Source organism: Marmota monax, unplaced genomic scaffold (genome assembly GCF_021218885.2).
Source record: "Marmota monax isolate L192 unplaced genomic scaffold, Marmota_monax_Labrador192_F-V1.1 WCK01_AAM20220418_F8-fsc00029, whole genome shotgun sequence".
Classification (NCBI taxonomy): Eukaryota; Metazoa; Chordata; class Mammalia; order Rodentia; family Sciuridae; genus Marmota; species Marmota monax.
Genome location: NW_026693024.1, coordinates 12,592,249 through 12,609,909, shown reverse-complemented (window position 1 = coordinate 12,609,909; position 17,661 = coordinate 12,592,249). Strand labels below are relative to the sequence as shown.

Sequence of the window (17,661 nt, the reverse complement as noted above, 5' to 3'; positions counted from 1 at the left end):
GAAATGTATTCATGAAATAAACTAAGAGACAAATGAAGCACTACAGATTTCTAAGCCGTAAGTCAGAAGCATTGGAGCCCAGCATGCGTGTTTATCAGCACGCTGTGACTCTTGCTATTTCTCTCTGCTAAGAACCACACATTCAATAAGAAGTACAGTTGAATTTGCTAGGATCACCAAAAAAAGAAAGAAAGAAAGTTGAACAAAACCCACAGCCTAATTAAATAAAAAAGCTCTACCTAAGAGCTACCATTAAAAGGTGCTATGGGGTTGGCTTACATTGATTCACAAAAGGTACATACTTCAGAAAAGAATGTGACCCTAAAAACTGAGGACTGTCACATTAAGAATAGGGAAATAAAACATTTCTAATATTTTCTTCACTAGTCCCCTTAGCTAGGGTAGTCTCATTGAAATAACTACACACTGTAACTCCACATGACTTGCCTGACAAAGCAAAAACTTTAATGCGAGTTCAGACTGCAGCATATTAGAGAAATACAGGACATGGAAACTGCTGACAGAAAAGGCTCGTTCCTCAGGGGGCATCATGTTTTGTCCACTTAATAAGCATTTATTTAAAATATTGCACAATGTGTTTTGAGTTAGTCCACTAACATTAATACTTGGGGACTCATAACATTTTTCCTAACCAAGAAATCTGGTTTTCCATTTTGAGCCTGACCCTTCCTTGCTTGCTCTTATTCTGAGAACTGTTTTCTAGAATATCCTGATTCCTTTCTTCTTTCTATTGAGAACTATTCATTTCATATTACACCTTCATGTTCCTGTTCTTGGTAACACCATTCTGTACCTGGTCATCTTTTACTGGTAGTGTTGGCCTTTTAAATATGCTCCTAGCCCCATACTAGAAATTAACTGATGTTTCTTTTTTCTAATCACAAGAAAAAGTAATAAATGAGGTTAAAAGATCAAAGTACTCTCTCCTATCAGAGTCCTCACCCAAGACCTGGGAAACCACCCTGAAGCTGCCCCCACCTCCAGGGGGTTCTGCATCACCATGAAGCTCCCACTGAGCCATGTTCCTCCCAACTCCTCCGACTTCTTGAAACCTTACAGGAGCGTTCAAAGCTATCTGAAGAACATTTTGCTTTTTCCATTATTCTCGTTTCAGGCAGCTATTGGCATTTGAAGACAGCTAACTGTTTAGCTGTTTAGTTGCTACATGTTATAACTTTCTTTAAATGCCAATAAACACTACCCACAAGGCATAGCAAATTTTGCTAATGGGTTGGTCAAGTTTTATATCCAAAAGTGTGAAGACAAGGATACAACAGGAAAACAAAAAAAAAGACAAGAAAGGGGACAAAACAAATCAGTTTTTTATAAAAAACTGATTACGAAAAAAACACTTTACAGAAATTGTTCCTCCATACAGACATTTTCATGATTACATTTGGTGAAGAGTTGTTTCTTTTTTTTTTTTTTAAGAATAGTACATAGCATTAAAATATCAAGTAACGAACTGCCATGTAATGATTCTTGAACAAGGAGAAAGCAAACATTTTATAGTACTGTATCCATTATGTGGAGCAGGAAACGTTACAGGGTAAAATTATTTTTAAATAAAGGCTTATGAGTTAAATAAAAACATAAAGAAAACAAAAGGGATCTAAATGATTTTAATAACTAGATGAGAGATCTCTTTATAAACATTCAATACTAAAAATGTTAAAAATTTTTTGAAGCTAAAATCCAACAGTATTGGGCAAAAAGAAAATGTATCATGAAGAAAAAGAAAGGAAATGGCATTATGTGTCTACACGATAAAGCACAAGAGTAGTGACTACGGTAAATGTTTGCCGTGCTAGTGTTTAAAATTTTTCTTTAGTTTTTTAGGACCCAGATGAATTTACTTGTTATCCTGAACATTTCTTCTTCTTCAGCCCGAGAGAGAATATCTCTGAAGTGGTATTCACCATTATGTCATACAACTATAATTTGGGGAGCAAAATTACAGCAAAAGGGCAGCTGCTTCTTTTAAAATGACACATTTATTCCATATTCTCTAAAAATGTGGAATTAAAATTGTTTTCCCAAAGGGTTTAGAAACAAAAAATAAAACTACAATGTTGAGAAGATAAAATGCAGTCCCTTTAAGCTACTGAGGACCCAGAAGCAATGTGGGCTCATACCTTTTGTCTTAAAGGAGAAGTTACAGTAAGAGCAGTGGTAGGGGCGGACGTCGGTGTGGGTTCGTATGTGTTTCTTTAACATACTAGGTTTCTTACAACGAATTCCACATTCTTCACAAATGTACTTTCCTCTTCCCCTGCCCCGGACATACACATACTCTTCATTTGATTTGTACCTAATTTAAAGAAAAGAAAAAATGAATAGGAAGATTGGACACTATGTCTTTGAGAAAATATTGATGATTAAAATCCAACCTAAAAAAATAAAGCACAACTTTTACACTCAATATATGAAATTTCATGGACATGTCATAGAATATTTGTTTTTCACATCAACACTTTAATGTTCTAACAGCTAATTCTGATCAAACAAACTTGTTCAATATTATGTTTAATTTAAAAATATTTTCCTGGTTGTAAGACACTGGTTTAAAAGTTTTCTCCACTGCTATATTCAATCACAACTACAAAAGTACTGAAATTTCTAAGTTTCACTATAATTTGATTTTACAGTTTGTTTTTCTCATAATAAAATACACAAAAGCTTTCAAATAGGCAATAAATTCATCTCTTTTAGAGCAAATTTTACAAGTCATTCCTTATTGTAAATCAGCATGATACCTGGGGCTCACTCTGAAAATTTAATTCTCAGCTGCCTTCTATTCATCATTTTCTCCATCAAATTGGAATTATTTAACACAATACCAGTACCTATCTTTCCCCAAAGATTCTATTAGTAAGCTAAGAAACCTTGCAACATTTAAATATATAAGTTGGCACTCGTAAGTCTTCATTCACATGAAAGCAAAATGTACATTTAAAAAGTAAGTTTAAATGTACATTTCAGAAGTAAAACTTGTACTTGCCCTCCATCAAATATTTTAATTCTTCTTGGTTCACTTTTGATTAAGGAATTTTCTTTATCTTGCTCACTGTTAATTTCAGAGGCATCTTTATTGCTGAATTCAACTACTGTGGACTTTTGATTACCTAATGCTCTCTGAAAGGGAAAGAAAAGAGAAACTAATTTAATAAAACTGAAAACACAAACATATGTCATGTTCAGTGGAAATTAAAGCACGGCAGCGTACAGAGCATGTAATTATCTTAATGAAACGCATTCTAAAATAACACATTCAAGATCATTTTGCTTTAATAATTCCAGTCTGTCTGCACTATAGCAAACTGACCCATCTTAGGATATTTTTAAAAATCCCATCACAGTCCTTGACACCCCCAAATAAACCTCCCAACCTAACACTTCATAAACTTGATAGTAAATTTTTTTCTTTTCTGTATTTAACTAACCACTTAGAACACAGTTTAAATATGGTTCTTAAAGAGTTTATTCTTTGGAGATGGAAAAGAGCTGTGTGGTACCCTAAGGTCTCAGCCCCAAGAAACATCACTAGCTCTCCTCTCCTTTACCTTACGTGCACTGGAGGCAGCTCGGTTTCTCAGTGTGTTACTTACTCTCCGCCCCCTGCCCCCCATTATTTTAAACCACAGACATGGTTCCTCTCCAGGTCTTCACAAAAATTCCCCGAATTCTAGTCACTGTTGAATTTCAGGTCAGCTCAAAAGTCAAGACTGGGCCTGATAAAGATCTCTGAAAAAGGTTACAAAGGCTAAAATGATATGCTGATGTGATAAGCCATGTGTGGTCTTCCTCCAGGAAATGCCACCTTGTGGTTTTGTAGGAGACTCCATACAACTGCACCAGGTGCCCTCGCACTCCCACGTACTTGTGAGGCAGGCAGCTGGGGTGGACAAATCCCAGCGAGAAAGGACCCTCTCGGAGTTCAGTTACGTGTTCCAAGTCAAGTGTCACCTGCAAAGACTCAAACTCTCTAATTAGGGGCTTCTTTTATACAACCTCCTGTAAAAAGTGACATTGCCAGGTAGCCAGTCACGGTCCTGAGAAAGCCTAAAGAAGGCAAATGCTGGGGACGTTCGTGATGGAAGGAGGGCCTCAGGCCTCGGGAAAGTACCCTGGAGGCCCTGTTCTTACAAAGACGGGAGGAAAGAGAAGCTGCCAGGCAATGTCCCTCACCAGGAGGTACAAGGTGAAGATGATGGTCTCCTTTCCTCTGCTCCCGATGAGCCCTAGCTTCCCACAACGTGGATGAGACGCACACTCTTTCCTCTGACTTTATCCTTTTAACCATAATCCTTTCTTACTTTCTTTCAACACCAAACTCCCCTTTATCTTTTGCCCATCTTTTATTAAATCTGGCTTCTATTTGCCAATTACCAATGAGTTAGGCTGCACGATCGTCAGCTTATCTTAGTGAGCTCGACAGCCATCTTATGCCCTGACTCCGATTTTCCTTGGAAACCCTTTTGCTCTATAGCTCCCGTCCTTCTCCACCCCGAATCATGAACACACTGACATTTGGATCTGGAGGAGCAGTCGGTGCAGTGCCCAGTCCTCCAAGGCCCCGGCTCTGGGACTCAAGTCTCCGTCAACACCTCACAGCTCAGGACACACACTCCTGCCTGCCTTCACCTTCCTCCCTCCTTTCTCCTCCAGCAACTCCCGAAACACCTGCTGCCGCGGTCCTCCTCCTCCTGGTGCTCCTTCTTCCTCTATGAACAATTTCTCAATTTTGGGCTGGACTCTCTTCACACTCAACCCTTTGAATGGTAAGATCTGCAGGACCCAGGCGAGGCCCTCTGCTCTTCTTCACACCTTCCTGAACAATCTCATCAATCACACGGGTCACTAAAGGCTCTCCACACAACACCCTCACCTGGAGCTCTTTCCTGAGACCCGTCTAGCTACAGACTTCCAGACCTTTCTTCCAAGACATCTGGAACTTGAAGACGTTGGGTTGGGGGGTTGGGGGGGGGATGCTGGGGATTGCTAAACACACGCTCTACCACTGAGCTACACCCACAGCCTAGGAGCACCCTTTTCCATAGGCACATCAGAATGCAAATGAAGTGTTGCTTAAGTTCTCATGATTGGGTCTCCTGTAAGATTCTGACTCAGCAGCCTCAGAGCCTGAGGATTCAAGAAAGCAAATCCACAAAGGGGTGGAGGCACCCTCCTTTACTTCCTTCTCCACCATCATGCATATGCTGTGGGTTTTATCTACATTTCCAACTCACAAAATTTCTGGCCATGCCAGACTCTGCAGCTCTTTAAATGAACCAGGGTTCTTTTCACTCCTGTGTCCTTTAGTGATGTATTAAAATTCTGTAATTCTTGTTTGCTGGAAGCATCCCAAATGATTCTCCTTACTATTGCTTTTGAGACCCCAAGGGATAGCATCATCCTCAGAGTATCCACACCTCCTCAACCTGCAGGCACCACTCAAGACTCCCTTCCTCCGGAACTGCACGCTCTGTCACGAGGCTGACACTGCAGGACTTTCTTGTTGATAGGTGTGTAAATGCTTAAGAACCTGCATTAATTATATGCTTGGGGATCTGCAGAGGTCAATGACTTCACCTATAATTCTGAATGTCCAGAGTGCAATGGGATATCTTTATGGATTTATTCGTAATCACTTAAATGATTTTTCTAATTTCATAAGGCTGATAATTCTAATGAGACCAGTTCCATCAATTACTTAAAATTGTAGTTTTATGATCTTAAATTTCATTATAAATCTTGACAAAGTCAACTATTAAGTATATAACTTATTTGGTGACTCTTGATTCTGAGAACTACTCTGGAGGAGCGCTGGGATGGGCCTGGAGAGGGAGAGAGTTAGTATGAACAAGTGTGAAGAGTTCTCTGCTCACATTTCACAATAAAATACAACTATCCTTGATTATCCACACCCACCAGAGCATATGCCTAATCTCCTCTCACTTAACAAAGACACCACCACCTTAACAGATGAGAAAGATCAAGTCCAACTGAGACTCTCAGTGAAGGACAATCAAGTAGACACATACCGTAATTAACCGAGGAACAAAAAGTTGTCCTTTCCTAAATGACAGAATCACCAAAAGGACTTCAGATAACTCTCAGCAGTGTGACACCCTGCCTTTTAATATCTACATAAATATAGTACAACTTGTCATTTAAAATGAAAATGCTTCTAAGTAAGATAGTCAATAAAACTAATTTGCACAAGCCATATTTGAAGGCAAATTATACTTCGAGTACCTTGCTTAGGTTGCTTTTCCACTTGCTTGAATAGACCAACAAATCTGATTTGGAATGGGTGGTTATTGCTTGGCAATACAGTGATTTTCCAGTCTTCTGCTTTGAGTTAAGGAGAGAAAGCGCAACTTTCGTAGGCAAACCAAGTGGATTTGGGTCACTGTTGCTTACTGTCCACTCGGTGTAGGCTGACGTTTTCTGGTCACTCTGTGGCAAAGGCAGTGACTTCTGTCTTAACAGGTAACACCATGTGAAGCTGGTGGCAGTCTTGAGGCTGGGGAAAGAGGGCTGCTGTGCATCCGCAGGGCCCAACAGTGGAAGGGTGGCGGCTGGCGGCTGACCCTGCCCTTGTGCACTGGCTTTGTTCCCTTGGCTCTTCGCCCCTGGAGACTCCCCTTCCTGGTTACTGTTTGCAGATTTCAGAGGGGAAACGAGGTTGTTTTCTGAAGTGACAGGTGACTTCTGGACTGTGAGAGTTAATGATGCAGATGACTTGATGTTTTCAAATTCTTGTAATTCACTGATAGGTTCTGTGACTACCAACTTAGACTGTCCTGATGACAAATGATCAGCTGGTAAAACATCTGGCAAATTAACAGCCTCACTACCAGTTTCAGGCTTAGAAAAAGCTTCCTGTTCCAATATCCCACCTTCAAGGGGCTCTGTAGTGCAAACCTGCCTCACCAAAACTGGTTTTTTCTGCTTATTAACCTCATTTGCTCTTGAACTTAATGGCTCTATGGACCTAACATCTGTGGCACAAGCAACTCCATTTTCATCTTTAGCCCGTTTTTGGTGCTTTTCCATGGCGATGTCTAAACTATTTGCTGGGGAGAGCATCCTTTTACTAGAAGCTGAAGATTCTTGTTGGGGGGAAAGTCTACCAACAGACATTTTCTGAGTGACCGGCAAGGATTCAGAGTGAGAATTTTGGCTGAACTCTGAAAAAATATTTTTGCAAACAAGCTCTTTCTCTGGATTTGGCAAAGCATTCTGGTGAGCTTTCTGTGACTGTGGCACAGAATTCTGTTCTTCACTGATTGGCACTATCGTTTGATTAGCCTGGCAAACTGGCGTGCTGCACAGATCTTGGGTCACTAGGATCTGTGGCAGAGATATCACAGTGGCAAAACAGTATGTGGGAACATTACTCTGCAGATGCACGGGCAGCATGAATGAGGATGGCACGTTGTGCACCTGCCTGCCCGGTGGCCCGAGCTCCGGCAGTGGCAGAGGACATGAATCACACAGGGGATCCACTAATTTGATTGGCAATGCCACTGAAGCTGCACAACTATCTGCTCTGTCTGGATCTGAAAGAACTTGATTCGGTGAAGGATGTGCGGGATTAGAGGAGCAAGACTGGCTTGAGGTGAAAACCTGGCACTGCAACTGGTACTTGGGAGCAAAGCAATCCTTGCTTTGAGAAGACACACATAGAGTGGATTGAGCACCTGGTGTGTCACCCTGCTCAGACCCCGGCAGAGGCAGCTGTGCGTTCTGCTGGCCAAGGGGTGTATGGGTTTGGTTCAATAAGTTGACACCAAAAAGCTGTTGGACAGGAAAGATGTTAGCAGAGCTGGAGCTTGGCGCTTCTGTCCGCAGATCCTTAGCTTGCGTCTGGGAGTGCAAAGTGTTTGTTGAAAACTCACCCAAAGGTGTATTAGGGAGCGGAGGACCCTGAAATGGCCCTGCACTCACGCTGGGCAGAGCAGTATTTTGGAAAGATGGTGGGTTCACTGGAGGCACAAGACTCTCTGGAGCTATGTTTAAAGATATCTGCCGGATCAGTGGGCCTCTCCTTCTTTCTAAGAGAGGCACGTGTCCGGTGACCCCAGTGCCAGAGGTGGGGGTCGAAGGCTGTGACTCAGCAAGCGGTGTCATCTGGGTTGGTGTGATGCTGCCACAGTCGAATGACTTACTTCTGAAGCTGGGGACCTCCAGGGATGTCTGCATGCAGCTGATCTGTTCAGATGCAGCCCGCCTCATTTCCCGGTGGCTTCCGGGAACATTCAGCGTATTCGAGCCAGGTGGAATCAAAAGAAACTCGGCTTTATTTGGAAAATCAATTTTTGGTGAAGCCTCTGTCTTAGAGATGTCCTCTATATCTAAGGAGGCTGAGAAACTTGAAGCATGGGATAAACTGCTCTCCCTGCTCAGGCTCCGGGAGAGAGTGGAGTCGAAACTCGATTCAGTAGAGGAATGCTCGATCTCGGCCAGACGGAGCCTCTTCTTTTTGGGTGGCAGTTTCTCTGTTGGCAGCTTTGACAAGGTCTCACTACGCTGAGGCCAGCTGAACTTCTCAGATTTTTCTTGATCGTGACCTTGGGCTTCCAGGTCTCGATCTGGCTCTTCCGTGACCAGAATTTCTGGCACCTGGATGTTGTGCTGTCGGACAAGTCTCGAGGGCTGTCCCAGCACATGCCGCTCGCCTGGCATCTTTCTGGAACTTTCCCATGGCTCTCCTCTGACAGCTTCTGACAGCGTACGCTGGTGAGGATGTGACGTGTCCTCTGGGGAGATCCCTACTACTTTCAGAGACCCAGGCTTCCCAGTTCTGCTCAGCTCCTGGAAAGAAACCGTGGAAGCTCCTTCGAAGGGCTCGACTTTGTCAAAGGAACTGGGTCTGCTCAGGGAGTTGGTGTGCTGGATGACGGAGATGCCGGCCCCTTGTCTCTTCACCTCCACCCGGTCCTGGGCAGCCAAACTTATCTGTTGCTTTGGGTCCACAGTCTGCTCAGGGCCCCTGGTGACGAGCTGCACCTGGGAGTTCTGCAGCTGCACGTGTCGGTGCTGCTGGTCCCCTGATCCGGCGACAGAGGGTTTAGACAGGCTGGGGACGGGGCCCAGGGCGTTCTGAAACTGTAGGGCTTCGGAGCTTTGGGGGGAAGTTCCGCTTTCGTTCTGTGGAAGCTCCTCGTCGTCTCCAACACTTTTCATTTTCCTCCTTTTCCTTATCTGCGGCGTCTGTTCCCAGACGCCCGAGGAGCCTGCGACCCTGTAGTGGAGAACCTGCGGCTGCGCGCTGCTCCCCAGGGGGCCGTGCTCGGGCTCCCGCACAGGGACCTTTGTTTTGGGCCCATGTAACTCTGAACAGTAGAATTTCTTATGGTTTTCGAAATTTTCCAGCTTCCTGTACCTGTTTCTACAGGTTTCACACTCAAACATGGTCCCTCGGCCCTGATGAGACTTCTTTTTCTCCAGATGGGAGCCCGGTGCCGAGGTCTTGCCGCGGGCCGACACAGGTTCCGTGGTGGCGTGGCCTCCCTGGTGGCCCTCATCCAAGGACTGGCTGGGGCCGAGAACGTGGTTTTCAGTGGCTGAAGAGTCTTCCACTGCTACCTGCCTGACGAGAGTGCGAGGATGTCCACTTGGTGGCACAGAAGAGTTAGGTCCCGGGACGAAGACGTCGTCGTAGAAAGCACCAATTTTGTCATCAAATGACTGGCTTCCTCTCAGTGGGTGCGGGGGAGGGATCACATTCGGAGGGACGGCCGAGTAGCCTGTGGTCGGCATGGAGTTGCTTCTTGTGATAGGCAAGCCGTCGAGGGAAGGAACGGACAGGAGGAACACTTGTTTGGACTTCTCTGTCGGGGTGAACGGGGACTTGGCTATATCAGAGCTGGAGCTGGTTCGCCGTCCCATTGGCTTCAGGTCAAACTGGAAAGAATCTTTAAATATGTATGATTTGGGGGAATCGATGCTCCCTCGTCTGGAGAGAGAGGTTCTCCGTGGCTTCACGCTGTCCAGCTGCTTATCGTCCACCAAGGCTTCATTGTCTGAGATGAGCTTTGATATCCGTTCCTCCAGGGTCTTGGTGGCCAAGGGAGGGCGCATCTGACCAGGTACGAGGGGTGGCTTTTCCCCTGTCGACAGCGCGGAGGGTGCTGGTGTACTGAGTCTTGGTGCAGAGGGCCCATTGCTCTTAGCAGAGTCTTGCTCGGTGGTGGGGAAGGTTCTGGCAAAGGGAGTGGGTGGGCTCACTGTTTGATCCGCACTTTCAGATCGTGAGAAGTAGCCGGAATCTGTGCTTCCTAAACTGCGAGGGCTTAGCAGCAGCTTTCCTTGCTGCTCTTGGGAGTGATCGGTGGCCTGCTGCCTCTGCAGCTGGGCGTGGGCCGCTCCTCCACCATGGGAGTCCTGTTTCCCTTCCGGCTGACCTGTGTCCCCTTTCTGACGGGACTTCTCCTCAGTCTCTAGGGAGGTCACAGTGGCAGACTGTGACAGTGCCTTTGTTACCTGAAGGTCCTTCTGTCTGTGTGCACTAGGAAGCTCGGGCTTGGTACTGACAACCTGCGAGCTGTCGGTTCTGGATGGGGACACGCTGATAGGGTGGACCACAACTTTTGGTAAGTCTGTCACAGCTTGTGATTCTGAAGATGGGTCCTGTAGTGAAAAGTCACCTGCCACCTGATCTGGATTGCTTAGAATGGAACTTGATTTTGGAAAGGCTTCAGGATTTGACGACCTCTTCATTATCTGCACAGGCTGCAAGTCCATGGCCCCCCGCTCATTCTGTCTTCCTTCAGCAGCAGCCTCTTCCTCACTCTCTGCACTGTCTTCTGCATCTGAATGGATACTAAGTGCTTTGGGGGACTCCTGGGACAAGAACAAACCACCAGCATCTGGTTGCAAGACAAGGCCCAGTTTGATAGTATGTGCGTGGGATTTTTTGTGCTTATACAGATTGCTTTTAGTCTTAAATGAAAATCCGCAAGTCACGCAGGGATAGGGCCGCTCTCCTGTGTGGGAGCGGATATGCTTTAAAAGCACACTAGGCTTTGCACAAGCTCTATTGCAATACTCACAAATATATTTTCCTTGCTTTTTTGGTTTCTGATCTTTCAGAAGATGATTGTACATTTGTTCTACGCTTTGATTAACAACAGAGGCAACGTGAGTTGAATTATAAAGTGGCGCAGGGGGCAACTGTGTGGAATTGGCTGCACTTATTGACAAAGGTGAAGCAGAATCCACTTGCTGGTTTGGAGGAGTGACCTGAGTTCTACTGGAAGGAGAAATGAGACCTGTGGCTGATGTCACTGCTGAGTTATACACCTGTTCATGTTTGCCGTTCTCCTGACTTTGCAGATTCGTCAGTGCTCCTGTGAAACCCGAGTGCCCAGGGAGCTGCTGACTGTGTTGATTAGGTTTGGAAACAAAGTGTTCCCGCTGATTATCCAGATGAGAAACCGACTGAACTGCTGCTTGCTCGTTCTTCTGAGGAGCAGAGACATGCACTGTGTATGAGGTACTGGGAGGAAGCTGCGGCTCGGCAACGGGTTCTGGTGGAGTCTGATTTGGGGCACTCGCTGAACTGTTTTTTAATCTAGATGGGGATCGTACAGTTTTATTTGGTCTCAGTTTTTCTGTCTTAATTGCACAAGACGAGCCCTTTTGTGACAAGGTGCTCAGTTCTGGCTCCATTGCTTTCAGTAAGACATCAAATGCGGTGTTGGTGTACGCGGGGGGCGTGGTGCGGTGAGGAGAGATACATTCACTGCTGTCAGTCCTGGTTTTACTGGACAGAGAACCCGAGTCCCAGTTCTCAGGCAGCACACTGTGCTTGGCAGGGTCCGCGCCTTCCGATCTCCATCTCCGCAGCTCCGCCGGGCGCTGCAGAAACGAGGGCTTCTCGGGGGAGACGGAGCCCCCGGGTTTGGAGGCCTCAGCAGTCAGGGCAGGCGCCTCTCCATTCTGTCTGGTGAACAGCTTCCCATTTCTTACAGGAACAGAATTCGGCTTCTTGTGAGATTCTGACACACTCTGAACTGCAAAAGACGAATCTTCGGTATTCTGTTTATGTTTTGCCTGCAGAGGATTCCTCAGGGGGGATTTTGGTATTTTTTTCAGGTGATTCTCAGCAACAATCTTTTTCCGTTTCACACCTTTCAGAGATTCCGAAGATCCTTTAACACCTGCTTCTAGAATTTCTGTTGAAAAAGAAGAAAGGAAACCAAATGGTAAAATTGTACATACACCAACTGCTTGTGTGTGTGCATGTGTGTGTGCATGTGTGTGCGTGTGCGTGTGTGTTTAAACAAATTTAAGATCACCATGATGAGGGTGCTATAGTAAGGTGGTAGTTTAAGTAAAGACAACTTTTATAAACTTCATTCTAAAGTCCTAGCAATGTTAAGAATATTGCTAATCAAACTCCATGGGAATGCTCATGCCTGGTGTGCACTTCTAGACACCACGTTCCTGTCCAGAGAAGCCCAGGCCCTGGACCAACATCCTCCTACTTCATTCCGTAGCTGAGTTCTGCCAACTCCACCGTCTGAGAAGTGCTTCCAAATGAGGAGGAAGTTGGCCTTTGTGCTGGGCATGTCACATGAAGGAGCCTTTGAAGCCCACTTTTCAGCAGGTTCCACTCGTGCAACACTGATGCTCTTACGAGAACAAGGGCTGCCCTCTGGTAACTTCTAGAATGACCACACCTGGGACGGTCAAGATACATCACCTGGTCAGTCATGAGTACTTACTGCTAACACAGCAGTTACAGCGACACAGAGAAAATTTAGAAAGTAAAATAATCCACTTTTTAGGGTTTCTCATTAACAAAATTAAAGAACAATAAGTTGCAATGGCCTTTGGTAAAAAAAGAAAAAACAGTCACCATTGCCATTTTAACTGAATAAAATATTCACTGAGTATGTTTTTGTCATCACTGATAGGTAGGAAGGCAGGCAAGCAGACAGGTGAGACTTACTGCAGGAGAGAGGAGATGAAACCGCCCTCATGTCTAGCTATGCTGGAAATAAATCATCTTTTAAGTGGCATCAACCACCCACCACCTCTGTCAACTATTATATCTTTGAGCAATAATTAATCACTAGTCCTAATTTAGTTTTGTTTCCATTTGTTGGATCCTTAGGAACATAAGCAAAATTTATTCAATTATATATTACTTACTGGTAAAAAAGCCAAATACTTTAATCCTTCGTTATTTTCAAGTAGCTCTTGTAATGCACATCTCTGAAATTCATATTAGACCAAAATGTCTATACTGTATTAACTACTTTGCATTTATTGAGAGTAAAAATCTGCATAAAATAATTTAGTCATGTTGCAACATCAGTTTATGTGCCCTCAATTATGAGTTAATGAAAAAAAAATAAGTCCTATTCCACTATAGACGTTATTTACCCACCACACTCAGAAGGTCCTCATGACTATAATGTCTCAGCTAAGGCGTAACAGGAAAATGATTATTTTCTGAACTCTTTAATCTTTAAAAATGATGTTGAGACAACATTTTCCTTGCTCAGTCCACTTTTTCATGAAATGACATCTTCCTGCTGGTTTTCCTTCCTCACGATGCAGTGATGGCTTTATGTCACTCATCAATGCCACCAGGCATGGGGGACATGAAAAATGATAATCACCACGAAGGGTAGCTGCTTCCCCATTCATCTTCAGAAAGTCAGGAGGCAGGTGGTCACGAAAGTGGACGCCACCAGGCTAAGAACACAGCCAGAGCAATGCGGTGGGGCAGCTGGCACAGACACACCACAGATTTACACCTGCCATGCAGAGGCCCACGCAGGACCTGTTCAACCAGAGTCCTAGCTGGGGCACATGAGTATTCTACTATGTTTCACATAATTTTCTGGAATAAGCTTTCACTTTTAGAAGTAGCTATTAAAAAAAATTAAACAGTGCCTTACAAAGAAAAATGCAAAAATTCAATTGATATGTTTTAAACAAAAAGAATAAAATTTAATTTTGTACTTAAAATGAAGCTGAAGTGAAAATAAAGGAATTATCCATATTTCCATATAAGAAATTTAAGAGATACTATTTCCAAAAAATACCCCTTGAGTTAAGAATTAGATCTAAACAGATATTTTGAGTAGAATTTGTGTGTGTGTGTGTGTGTGCGCGCACGCGTGTATGTGTGTGGTGCTGGGGATTGAACTCAGGGCCTTATACCTGTGAGGCAAGCATTCTACCAACTGAGCTATATCCCCCCAGCCCTTAAGTAGAATTTTTTAGCTACATATTTCAGTTTTAGATACAGACTCATCTCTCATTTTTCAAAGTTCGTAACATTTCAGTCCTATTCACACAGTTGTGTATTCTTAGTTCTCTGTGTGGATCTTAACCCTTGACTGGTGTGATTATGACAATTCTCCCTTCAAATGCTGCATATACCCTTTGCCTTCTGACAACTCAGTGATGAGAAACTTTTCATCTATTACATCTTCACATATATATATATATATATATATATATATATATATATATTTTGGAATAAGGTTTTTTCTTTAGGCAATTCAATTATGTTATCCTGGATCACCCTTAGGATTGTTTAAGTTTCCTTCCTCCCTCTCTCTGTTTTTCTTCTCTAAATTCTAAAGCTGTATTTTCAGGCCATTAAACTCTTTACTGCTTCAAATTTATTGGTTTTGGATGTTCTAGTCTCATTTTATTCCCTTAGTTCCATATTTCCCATCTCATTTTATTGTCTCGGAGGAAGTTTGAGCTCTTACGTTAATAAATTTATGAGCTCATTAAGTTTTGTGCTTAAAAGACACTCCTGCTTCTGGGCATTACTTTCTTCAAGGCCGAGTTTTTAGTCTTTCATTTTCTCCAGGATTTTCCATTGCCTGAGATAACAGGAAGGTCAAGGGTACGGCATTCAACTGAGAACATGTCTTTTCTGGCTTGTGTTCCTTCTTCCAGGGTTTTCTTGGGTCTCTTCTGCTTAACGAAGTCTTTCTCCTTGTTTAGGGATAAAGCCCCTCCACTATGGGTGCTTGGGAGGAAGGAGGTGGTAGGGAGACTCTACACCTTGGATCACCATCTCAATTCTGAGATGTCTGTTAGGGGTGTTGGGACCCGAGAGGATGGTACAGGTTTGAGAGCTTCAATCAGAGGAAGGGGCCAGGCCCACGTAGGTGAGCATTACCCTGCCATTCAGAGGTGGAGTGGGGCAGGCTGCCACCTCTGCTGATGTCTCCTCTCCATTCCTTGACTGTCATTGCAGTACTCAAAGTGGGTGTCTTGTCTGGCTAGAAATTAGACAAACCTCTCTCTTGGGTACCAATGTCCTACAGTAGAAGGTGGCAGACCCTTGGGTTTTCAAAGAATGGTGTTTTAAAAAATCACCTGAATCTTGATTAATTTCAAATCAATTTAAGAGTAGCTGGAGTGACTATCACTCATCGACAATAAGCCTTGGTCTGGCCATCACACTCGGCAGCTCCATTCACAACACCTGGCCCACAGTCACCCCGCCCTGGAGTTCAGAGCACGTGTATGGCAGGGCACCCGAGGCACAAATGCAACTGTGTGGGGCTGAAGAGGAACAGCTGCTGCCTTTGTGTCTGCACTTTTCCGGTTCTAAAGGCAACCTGTTTCTTTGTGGACTGTGAGGGAAATACATTAGTGTGAGCAAAGAGAAACAAAGGAAGACCCCGAGACGAGTGTGGAGACAGCCCCAGGACGCCAAGATGGCGGCTGTTTACTGTGCTCACTACCCACCAGCCCGGGCACAGGCTACTCTCAGCAAGGAAGCTGCTCCCAACCACGCCATGATTCCAAAACACTGGCTTTTTACCCCACCCATGCCGGATGTGCTTGGTGCACATCGGGGATGAAGCAACCCCTTTGCTTACACAGGGGTAATGTGCAGTCCAGCTGGAAAGGGAAGGATTCAAAAGCAAGTCGGCCAACTGCTGCAGATGTCCTCACCAGTGTGGCTGAACAACAGGCAGAGACTGAGGCACAAACAGGTCAAAAATCCAAACACAGGCTCCTTCAGCAAACGCAAATCACCCAAAAAAGGGATCCAAATTGGCAGTGTTGCCACCTTCAGAATTACGAACTTTTGGGGTTTGCAGAGCCCCCAAAGCTGGGGCTTCCAGAGCAGAAAAGCTGGGGAAACATAAGCCCAAGTTCCCAGGCTCCCTCCACAGCCTGATCGTGTGCACCCTCACTTCTGAAGAGAAAAGCAACACAGAGTGGACAACAGCACTGCTCCCTGGTCCCAGGGCCACTCCAGATGACCACAGATCAAGACGCAGCACGGTCCCTGGCTCAGGAAGCCTCTGGGTTGCCAGGAGTGACAAAGAACACTCTTAAGGTGGGTAGCAGGTAGGGAAGCTGCAGCTCAAGGTGTGGGTGAACCCTGCTTGGACTCACAGCAAGGCTTTCTTCAAATTTACTCAGATACACAGTGTGAAAACCTTTAGAACCCTCAGGCCCTGGGGACATAAGAAGTACTTCTCCTCCAGCAGTGCAGAGCAGTTGGAGTCAGGGAATCGAGAGCTGAGGTGGAGCCCGGAGCACGACAAGCTTTATCAGTAGTTTGCCCAGAACTCGGAGAGTGACAGGAGCCTCTTAGCTGACTTGAGGAAGCCAAAGATGCTGCGGAGTCTCCTGTCTTTATGTGGGAATGCCAAGCTAGTTTGAGAGGAAAACAGTTCTCTGCTTTCCATTCCACCAAACCTCCAAATCAATATATGTTGTGGAATCGCAAACCGTAAGTGGAAATTCAGGACAAGTAATTTTCAATAGGAAAATGGTCGGGCTCATTATGGCACAGTCACTTACCATAACATTACACAACCGTTGGAAATAACTACCAAGTTTACACAGCAATCTGAGAATTATGAAGCATGAAGTATACATGCACGCTCTTTCTTTCCTTGAGAGAGGTCTGGGCCAAGGCACAGACCTGCGAACGCACAGTCAGGCTGGTTTTGTCAAAGTGATTGACAGAAGCCCAGGTACTCGTGCCCTGAAGGTGTGCTGCAGAGGAGAAGGAAGGAGGGCTGGGGAGTCAGAAACCGCCTAGAAAACATGTGCTAGTGAAGCGCCCGGAAGTCAGGGAGCAGCTGATTTTAAGACAGAAGATGTGCCCACCGTGTCCAGCACTGCATTTGGATCCACAGGATGGAAACGGACAAGAGTTCACACCAGACCTGGTGGGTCTGGGCACTGGGAGGACACGGGTATCTCTGAGAGCAGTGTCGGAGGCCCAGGGGTCAACGTCATCACAGACACAGGGAAGGACGGAGGAGGTGAGGCCAGCCAACACCGACCACTTCCTGGGAATCTGGCCGTGAAGGAGTGAAAGAGACCAGACGCCGGTGTCGGGGAGAAGGTTAAGGGGAGACTTCTGTGGCACCAGGGGAGGTTGGGTGAGTCTACGGAGGACACAAAAAGCACAAAGACGGGGACTGAAGATGCAAACCAACAATGAATAAACTAATGTGCACTAAACAGGTGCCATCGGGAAGCCACCACAGGGGTGTGGCAGCCCACTGTGATGGAGGCCAAGAGTAGCTGGGACCACTTTCTTGGAAGCAGCACACCTGACTCGAGCCTGCCTCAAGGGCAGAGGCAAGGACTTGCAAGATAAGGAACAGCACAGAC

At 45.1% G+C, this 17,661-nt stretch overlaps 1 protein-coding gene across 6 annotated transcripts in view; it reads right to left on the bottom strand.

Moving 5' to 3' along the window:
* Positions 1-17,661, bottom strand: part of Hivep1 (HIVEP zinc finger 1) — a 137,325-nt gene that overhangs the window by 19,487 nt on the left and 100,177 nt on the right. For all 6 annotated transcript variants that reach the window (XM_046453395.2, XM_046453398.2, XM_046453399.2 and 3 more), the window contains exons 4-6: positions 6,280-12,209; positions 3,023-3,156; positions 2,157-2,332 (exon numbers count right to left, since the gene is read on the bottom strand). In XM_046453395.2, coding sequence (XP_046309351.1) covers positions 2,157-2,332; positions 3,023-3,156; positions 6,280-12,209 — 6,240 coding nt within the window. The remainder of the gene's footprint in view (positions 1-2,156; positions 2,333-3,022; positions 3,157-6,279; positions 12,210-17,661) is intronic.